This window comes from Dufourea novaeangliae, unplaced genomic scaffold (assembly GCF_001272555.1).
Source record: "Dufourea novaeangliae isolate 0120121106 unplaced genomic scaffold, ASM127255v1 scaffold355, whole genome shotgun sequence".
Taxonomy (NCBI): domain Eukaryota; kingdom Metazoa; phylum Arthropoda; class Insecta; order Hymenoptera; family Halictidae; genus Dufourea; species Dufourea novaeangliae.
The window spans coordinates 859,176-868,693 of record NW_015374251.1 but is presented as its reverse complement, the minus strand read 5'-3'; the positions used below and the strand labels follow the sequence as shown (position 1 = coordinate 868,693).

General features: G+C 44.7%; 1 protein-coding gene across 1 annotated transcript in view; it reads right to left on the bottom strand.

The window, feature by feature from the left end:
• Positions 1 to 730: 730 nt before the first annotated feature.
• LOC107192560 (fringe glycosyltransferase) overlaps positions 731 to 9,518 on the bottom strand; it is a 65,301-nt gene continuing 56,513 nt past the window's right edge. Inside the window, exons 7-9 of the mRNA XM_015581851.1 lie at positions 4,496 to 4,661; positions 3,286 to 3,371; positions 731 to 2,188 (exon numbers count right to left, since the gene is read on the bottom strand). Coding sequence (XP_015437337.1) covers positions 2,131 to 2,188; positions 3,286 to 3,371; positions 4,496 to 4,661 — 310 coding nt within the window. The 3' untranslated portion in view covers positions 731 to 2,130. The remainder of the gene's footprint in view (positions 2,189 to 3,285; positions 3,372 to 4,495; positions 4,662 to 9,518) is intronic.

Below are 9,518 nucleotides of genomic sequence, written 5' to 3'. Positions count from 1 at the left end.
AACTGCGTCTAGCTAGATATTTTCTGGTACTAGTGACAATTTTTGTGAAAATTGTGTTTATTGAAAAAAGAAATGAGAGGGAAGTTTTCTGGTTTCAATGATAGCTAGCGTGGTTTAGTAACAATCCCGATAAAAATTTAAATGCAGTAAAAATTATCTGATTGTTTTAATAGTTTCTTCGTTTTTAGTAATTATTTATGATTCTAGTAATTATTGTGATTCTAGTAATAATGTAGAGGATTCTGACTTACCTTAGACTTCCTGTTTGACCGATGATCGATGTCCAGTCGATTATGTACTCGGTCGATGTTACTGGTTGTTGATTCTGTTTTCGCCTCGAAACTGTGTCAACATTATTGTGACAAATTGACACGTGGTTATTTTTTATGGAATTCAGATGACGTGTCGCAGAAATTGACTGTGTGGTGTGATGGAATTTGGGCTGAGGATCGAAGGGAACATCTTTACCGACTTCGTCAACAGTTTCTTCTGGATAGGAACAGATGGAGGTACTAGAACGGAAGTTCCGGTCTGATGGTTCGATGGATCTGTACGTAAAAAAATGTAATATTAATTTAGATCAACGTTTAGGATAGTTATCTGGAATTTTAACAAATGCGTAAAATAATAACAGGGAAGTCAATTTTCCCAATGGAAGAAAAATGGGAAACGGGGAACAATTTTCCATGAAACGAGGGAAACATTCGACAGGAAGTCGTCAACGCACATCTGTAATATAGATACCGTGTATTATATAAAACATCATTGTTACAACGTACAATCGTAGATCGCTGTATTCTCAGATTCCATTCGACGGAATCCTCCTTTCCTCTTCTATTTCCCGACGTTTTTCACGCAACAGGTGTATAACACGAGTTTTCACGTGGGATCCGATCGCCGGAACAGCAAACAATTAATCCGGGCAGTTAACTTCTAAACCCCACAGACACGAATTTTATTTCTCTTTTTCTCTCTCTCTATCTCTCTCTCTCTCTCTCTTTCTCTCAATATTGCACACTGATTCGATCGACAGAACAGGGAACGGTTATGAGGGTACCGGACGTCGCGCTGTTCACAAAATAAAAAGTAAGAGTTGCTGATTCTTCTCGTGTTCCAATAGAAAATTCTGGTGCGTTTACAGAATCAATATCTGGATTATTATTTACGATTATTGTTCCGTTGATCGTCCTTGGAGCATTGGATTTATTTTTTTTTTTTAAGTATCTTCTAAGACCTTTCTTCGACCGATTTCCTCTTGCACGCACGATATAGCGCAATCGCGAATCCACTCGCACCCATTAAATATCACATTGTAACGGCCATCGGCTTCCTTACGCAAGAGACTAGCTTAAGGTAATTTCGATTCGCAGCGGCGAGACTATGTCGCCGAATATTCCTTGCATCTCTCGTGGTCATATGGTACAATCACATTCGAGACACCAATATACATATATATACCATACATACATAACCCCCCAATCAAAACAAAATTCGCCATCCAATTTCGAATTACATACAACACGTTGGGTGTCTCCGGTGTTCTATATACAAATACCGGTCACTCTATCTCTTCCTATGTACAGACTATATACCATGAATTTTCCGCAAGAAAAAAGCCATTCCCGTGGTTTTCCCCTCGCGACATATACCTCTTTAAATATGATCCGCGTCGAAATACAAAAGGCAGATCCCTCTCGAGGCTAGTTCGAAAATTAAAGCCTTTTCGCCAATTGATCAGGTCTTCTGAAAAAATCAACGATTCTTCTTTCGATCGAGAATCGACGATTTTTCTTTCCTTTCGATCTTCCGCGAAAAATCTCGATCCACCGTTGGTATCTCCTGGTTCGAGGCTCCTGGATAACATTCTGCCGTCGTTGGGAATGTTAACGGAGCCACGGCATGGTATAATTATGTACAGCCTATGTACAGAGACGAAACGTGATCGTAAACGGAACACAGAACGAACGCGACAGAGTGGAACGATCGCAGTTGTCGGGGGGAAAAACCGCCCCTGGACGAACGAAGCACCCGCCCCGCCGGCATCTAGATCGAAGGAACGTGAGATCGCGCGATCTTCCGTCCCGTTTTCATCTTCTCCGTCGGATCGACGCGGGATCATCCAGCTGATCATCATCTGTGCGGACAATTGGGCACGTGGGGGAACAGATGGCAGTGGATCGACCGGAATCTGTAATTGGAAAATCATCGACGCACACGTCCAAGGTGAAGCGAGCTCCGAACTTTCTGAGAGGCTCCTTAACGCTAATGAGAATACGGACACCAACGATCTTCGAGGTTTCTGTGTTAACTACCGAGCAGGAAGTGGGATTATTGTTAGTGGATCTGGATGGTTTTGGAATAAATTTAGACCTTGATGATAGCCAGATAAAGGAGCGTTAATGTGATACAATCGATAGTTTCGGAAGAGGACGTGCAAACAGCTAGAGTAGATGTCCTAATTACTGCTACCTTAGAGAGGAGAATATTCTGGGGGGAGTTGAGGGGGAAAATCGAGGAAACGGATCTCCCGCGAAAGTGTAGAACTGACAATCGTAATAAAGTCGATTAGAAACGTCTTCGCTATTACCTTCGGGGTCCACTATTCTTCCGCCTTCTCTCTCGCGTGGTCTAATCGTCTAGTCGGTTCGCCACACGGGGGAGCGGGCAATTATACAAGCAATTGAAGCGTTTATGAAGGAACGTTGCGAGGGAAGAACACGAAGCGGGTCAAAGAAACGGGAAAATGATACGAGAAACCAGACGAAGAACCGTGTCTAGGAGGAACAAAGAGGATATTCTGTTACACGCGGCTGCTAATTACGACTTCTAAGTCTCGGCCAGGGGATCATAGAAGTGGGCAGATTAGTTCTCGTGGGATTGGGAAAGATCCGTTGACTTCTCGGTTTTTTTTTTTTGGTCGAAGAACTGAACGACGAACGGATTAATATTGGTCAAATGTGAGGAGTGTGAATAGTGGGATAGATACATTTTTGCTGGATAGATTAGTCCTGTGAAATTGTGCAGCTTCAGAGAATGTGTGATAAATATACTGCAGAGGTTTATACAAAATCGAAATCTCAGACACTGATATCTCAAATTAAAATGGAGCGCAATTTTGAATTTTGTACTAGAGGCTTTACTACGTTGAGAACTACGTGTAAATAGTATTAAACTGCATTGATAGCTTGAGCCAAATAGGAAATTGAAGTGTCTCGCATATGTGACGCCTGGTAACGAACGTGTTAATAGAATGAAGCGGAGAAAAATTTATTTCGTTGAACGTACCGTTTCGGATCGTCCTTCATGTCGAAGCCATCGATCTTCAGAATGTTCCACTCGTCCCTAGGACCCTTCGAGTAGCTGAACGACACCTGGAAACGAAGACAGCGGAATAACGATCGGTAACAGTGTAAGTATCCCGCGAAAGACTCGGCTCATTTACCATACACGACGTAATTATTAAAAAGGTATACGTAAAGCACGTCTTTTTACATTTTTCATCATAGGTAGAAATGGTTTAGCACACAAAAAAAATGTACATATATTTTTCTAACCGCAATTCGTAACTTTATTAGTCCGTTAAAGGGTTAAAATTCACGTAGACGAAAGCACAAGAGCCGATATCGCTTATTCTGCGCTAACGGCGGGAATCATCTAACTCGGCGTGGAAACACGAAACCGAAAGTCCGTGATCAAGTTCTGCCCACACAACCAACCGAGAAATATGTATTTGTTCCACAAGCGTTATCATCGTTCAACGATACCTACGATTTATCGTCGTTCGAGCAACGGAAAATTTCATTCTCGCGTTCCCGCCGCGTCAGCTTCCGCCATTCTTGCCGCGTTCGCGAAATACGTGCATTCCGAATTGCCGTTTTCATATTTGTCCGCACCGGTCGTCTGTCGTATCGAATGAACGAGAGAAAAAAAAAGACCGCAAAATAAACGAGTATGGAAAGCCTCCTGTTTTGAAATTAATATACGCGTCGTAGATGGCACGAAGAGACAAGGTTCGTGAAACATGCATACGACGGGACCGATAAATGGCACCTGGCGGTGCCGCAGGAGGATCATGCGAGGCGTAAATGGTCACCTGGTCGGTTTTCTACTGTTGAGTCAGTCGTCGACGGGTGTAATTTCCGAACAACGGACAGATGAACGGCGCGCACGATTAAATAATGGCCATTGTGCGCGTCGTCACCGCGGTGGAAAGTAGCCGGTGAATCACCGCGGAGATTATTCTATTAACCCGCGATTAGACTTCACACTGCGACCCGTAGCGATCTTAATTCTGCCCCCTCTACCCAGGCCCTAAGTTTTTTAATCCCTCCCCGCTCGTACCGGATCAATTAATCATCGCGGGGAACGGCGATCGTGATTGAGAGCGTGTCCACGGAGGGCAGAAGGGACCGAAGATGATCTTTGAAATGCAGAATACTCGATTAAGAGAAATAGATGTCGAACTATGAGAAAGAAAATATGTAAGTATTCTCACCTGTTCACCAAAGGTATCCTTGTTGAGGAACTTCATCGGCTCCAGATGGGAATGAAACTGCTCGACCACAGTCAGCTGCTTTTTCAGTAGGTACTCGATAATATAGCCCATCGTCACGTCGTCGGGCAACCGGATTCTGTCGCCCACCGTGATGAACTTACCGCCTCTGGAACCGAAAGCAAACACAAGTCGTTAGCCGTCGTCGACAGTGTCGGCGGGCTCCACGTTCGATTCGTTACCCAGACAGGAAACCGTCCGGCCCCTACGCGTAACTACATCTGACAAAATACCGAGGCGACACACAGTCGTCCAGAATCAAAATTCAGCTGCTCAAACTGTCGAAAACAATTTTATCTATTATCTTCCAAGAAACTCGAATCAACTTATTATGAACCATGTCAAATTTGTTCCATAAATTATTGTTCTTCTCAGGTCCTCCGTCAGTGTCAGTGAAAAAATAGAAAGAAAAAAACACCACTTTAAAAAATCAGACTTTCACGAAGATACTGAGACAAACTGTTATTGAATTATGTTCCAATATACCAATGGAAAATAATAATTATAAAATATGTTCCATATACCTACTTCCATTGAACAAGATCGAGACGTGACGGACAACAATGCACATAAATCGGTGAACTCCGCCCAATGAAGGGACAACGCCCGAGTATAAACTAGTCTCTGGTATTTTACTGTTCCATAAAACGATGTCCAACGGACTTTACCCCTTAGATGAACCGAAAGAGTCCGCCTAGCCAGCATTAAAGTCGAATAGCCTCCGTGTATATGAGTTACGGAACGATCTTTCGGTCGCACGCGATACATTTTCGCGGCGGATCCTGGTCGCGAACGTTTTCCCCTGGGTATACCAGCAGCTCCGTCCTAGGATTATCTGGTGTTTATTGCCCACGCGCCTCGGGTGGGCCCAACCGTAGCGAAAGAAGAACGAGGACAGAGAAACGAAGCAAGAGAGGACGAGACCAACCGGAGGACTTTCCAAGGATAATAAATTTCTCGACTCTATGAGCGCGTTTAGACCGCGAACCTGGACCTGTTTGCGTGCGCCAAATGTCTGGGAGAACATGACAACCTGGCTCGTAACTAACAACAATTATTATTCACCAGCGGTATGAAATATTCGAGGCAGGAATAACCATTCCGCTTCTTGCTGAATCGACCTGGCGAACGATTCTAACAAACAAAATGGCTGACTGAAGTGTAACAAGTCTTTTTTTTCTTTCATTAATGCAGTTTTAATCTCCGTGGAGAGATTATCCTGCAAAACGTTTTACATTTGTTACAAACTTGTTGTTACACTTATGTATTAACCTACATAGTAAACAGAAATTATTTACGTCCCTAACATTAAGGTTCTGACACTTTCACTGCAGTAAACAGTGTATTCAACCTACAAAAATGGTATCCTGTCAAAAAGTGAACTCCTTAGAATGATAGGGTAATATCCCCTTTCTGTAGTTAACAATTCAGGTATGGACACAACCTGAAGATACCAATAAAACGACTATTCTAGGTACAGTGATAGCAACTGGGTTATATGTATTGCGTTTTGTACTCCTTGTAGCGTTAACGAACGAGCCAGGAAACGATTCGACCGATAAGAACGATACATACAGGAAGGGTACCAACGACCCAGGAGGAACTCGAGTTCCATTGTACGCAAGCAATTAACTCATTTTCATAGTCCCAGAGAGTTCACGGGAGCGTGCACAGGTCGTATGTGGCCCTCGCGTAAGCCCCTGGTGCGAGCTTATGGGAATGAAACACGGTGTGCTAGGCGCCTGAAAAGGACTCCCCCCTATTCTCCGCCGAATAAATTACAGTGCGCACACACAGGAGGCGGAAAGTCACGCGATCCAGACCTTAGGTCCTTAAACCTTTCGCGTGGCACCCAGGGACACACACGCACGCAAGCACGCACGCACGATTGAGATCGACAGGAAACGGCCGAGTGAACGAAAAGGAATATACACGGTTTCCCTGAACACACTGGTCCCCTTTCGTGTCGAAATCCCCCCGCGAAACTTGTTTCCCCGGCAAATTTCACCCCTCCTATTGTGAGCGTCCTGGGGCCACCATATTGTCTGTGGTTAAATCACGAGGGAAACGAACGATTCCTCGAAAAATTGCTGAAACTTCTAGAAAACAAGATTCAATAATACTAGCTGGAAGATGGATTCGATAAGAATTAACTGGAAGACCAAGCTAGAACATTGACACAGAGGAGGGGGACAGATGAAGGATAAAAGGGGCCAGCGATTTTAATCGACGATAAGCAAGAAGGAACGATTGCTATTCAAGAAGTAAGGGCGAAAGCAAACGAGGAGTTTCGAACACCGCGAGAAATATTAGAATCTGATAATGGGAAAGTAACGAGGGGCCCGGTGCGATCCGCCGGGGGACCGTTTAATTGTCGGATTGCGCGAGGTGGAGAGGGCCCGAAGAGCTCCCCTTAATTTAACGGCATTCCACGCATGTAGATTAGTCCTGGAGCGTGCACCTGCCGCGGCGGCGACGACCACGGCTGTCGTCGTCGTGGTAGTCTTCTTTTTCTTCTTCTTCTTCTTCGTTCCCTCGTTCTGGTGCTCTGGAGAACTGGTTGGTCGCATTAAACCGAGTCCCCCCGCATTTATTAAGGGCCTTCTCCGCCGCCATCGCCGAGCAGTATCGGCGCCCCCCCCCCTCCTTCGTGCTGCCACTAACGAATTTCCATTGATTACCCGATAATACCGACCTATTAATTGGAACGATCCTCTTCCCCATCGACTGGTTGTAATGTACGTATCCTCGTTGATGTCACGCGGTCTTGAAAATGGGGCAACACGCGAGTGTCCACGGCTCGTTAAATACGCCACCGGGCACGTTTCGACGAGCTTGAAATTATTTTACACGCCGGCAGAATTTCTTGTTATACGAAGGAAAGATTCAATTTGTGGGCGAGAGCTGCTTCGTGTTCCTGACGATTAATGATTTCTCGATTCGACACGGTGAACGATGTAACGGGCGAAGATCGATGGCTCGTTGGATGGAAATTTTCAATCGAAATTTTACTCCTGACCGCAATGTGCAGGGACCTTCGTTGCCTTGTTTTGTCCCTATTACGGAGTTCAGGCAAATAGAAATCAGATAAAGTGTATTCACTACTCTATAATTGCGAAATACGTTATACAAGGTGTCCCACCTGACGTGGTCACCTTTATCTCGTATTTCGATCGTAGCACGTTCATCTCACCTGCTTTCGATTTTCAGAAAATTAATTTTAATAAATGCTCTAAGTAATGTATAACAACTTCGATACATTTTTCCATTAATCCCTCTATCAGGTTATTTTATTATTTCAATCTACTCCCATAGATTTGCGGATTTTTGTACTCAAGGTCCCATGGACGTCACACTATTATAAGTCAGTGGATTGATCTTCATAGTCCCATTTTAAAAAACATCGTAGACTTTGAAATTTCGAAAAATACGACCTTCACAAAAAATGTTGCTTATCGCAGTATCTGCTCCTACTAACTAAATAATGCTTGGAAAACCTTAAGAAGATTCAAAATAGGATTCGAGACAAATAAACTATCTGTAAATTAGAATAACTATAAACTATGTATATAGAAAAGAACTATCCTCATCTGGAATTCACCGTTTGGTGGAGGGCTCCGTGAAAACGTTTCGTCGTCGACGGACGTTCAAGGAATCCGACGGGAATGGGACGAAATTCGGGAAAGAGCCCGTGAACGTCCATCGCGGGTCTCGAACGCGAGAGACGCACGATCCACGATGGACATAAATCGTGCCAATTAGAGCGGCGACTGGCGCGCGATGGTGGTAGTCGCAAGTTCGGCGAGCGAGCTTGTATATCGTCCGGCACCTCCTGGTTCGGGGGACGGCCACGTGAGAGAACACCGACGGACAAATGTCTCAAAGGGCTCGCCGCCTATCGTAGATTTGTCTGTCTCTGGGGCCGACTTCCGCGATGGTATGTGTTTGAGGGAAAACGAGAATAATTGGACCGATCAGAAACGATAGGCAGGGTAGGGGGGGCCGTGGAATCGGTTAGCGAATCGGTGGAATTCGTGGATAGATCAAGCTCAATTATTCCGTTTCCATTAAAACGTAATCGGCTTAAATTTCAATTATAATGGGAAATATTCTATTCTGTAATGTACAGAGTCTATCTTGATTATCGTCTGACGTGTTCTACACGATTATTGTCCAAGCGTTATCCCCACCACTGGGGGGAGACCTTGGATCAAGTGCATACTTTATTGCCGAAAAAGATTCCGTTGTCCGAAACATTTCTCCCTATACGATTATTGTCCCGCCGAGGACCCAAATTGAAGACAATAATCGAGAGGAGTCTGTAGTCATCCCCTTATCTATGTGTCACTTGGAAGTAATTTGCAGTCTTTCGACCTTTCATTCCTAAACAACCAAACATGGGTGGCATCGAACCTTAACCACTATGTCACCCTTAACCATAATCAACTGTGTCATATTTCCTTATTCTTGACTATCTCCTCTCCTGGCAGCAAAAATCCTTCAAGACCTCCAAATTTTCGGGAACACTAGTTTCAACATTTCGAGCTTCCGTTTGAAATTTGTCGCTGCAATCGTCACCGGGCTCTCGAACAGCTTCACGACCGGAAGAAATGAATCAAACTGGTAAACGAGAAGAAGCCAACAACCCGACCGAAGAGAGAGAAATCATAAACGAGCGGGAGCCTCGTTAGGTTAGTCAGCGCGCACTCTGCGTGTGCATTTGCAATGCAACGAGAGGGTTCCAGAGACCGTTAAGAGATACACACACGCCGGGGAGGGAAGCGCAGGTGCGCTCGGATAGGTAAAACAAGGTGACCACGAAACGGTGGCCAGGAATACCTGGTTAACTTCTCGTTCGTTCCCGCCGTAAAACTGGTTACAAGTCACCCGACTGCCTATTTCCACGCGAGGAATCGCGACGGGGCCCCATTCATCATCGAATTCAATTTCACGACCGAATGTCTCC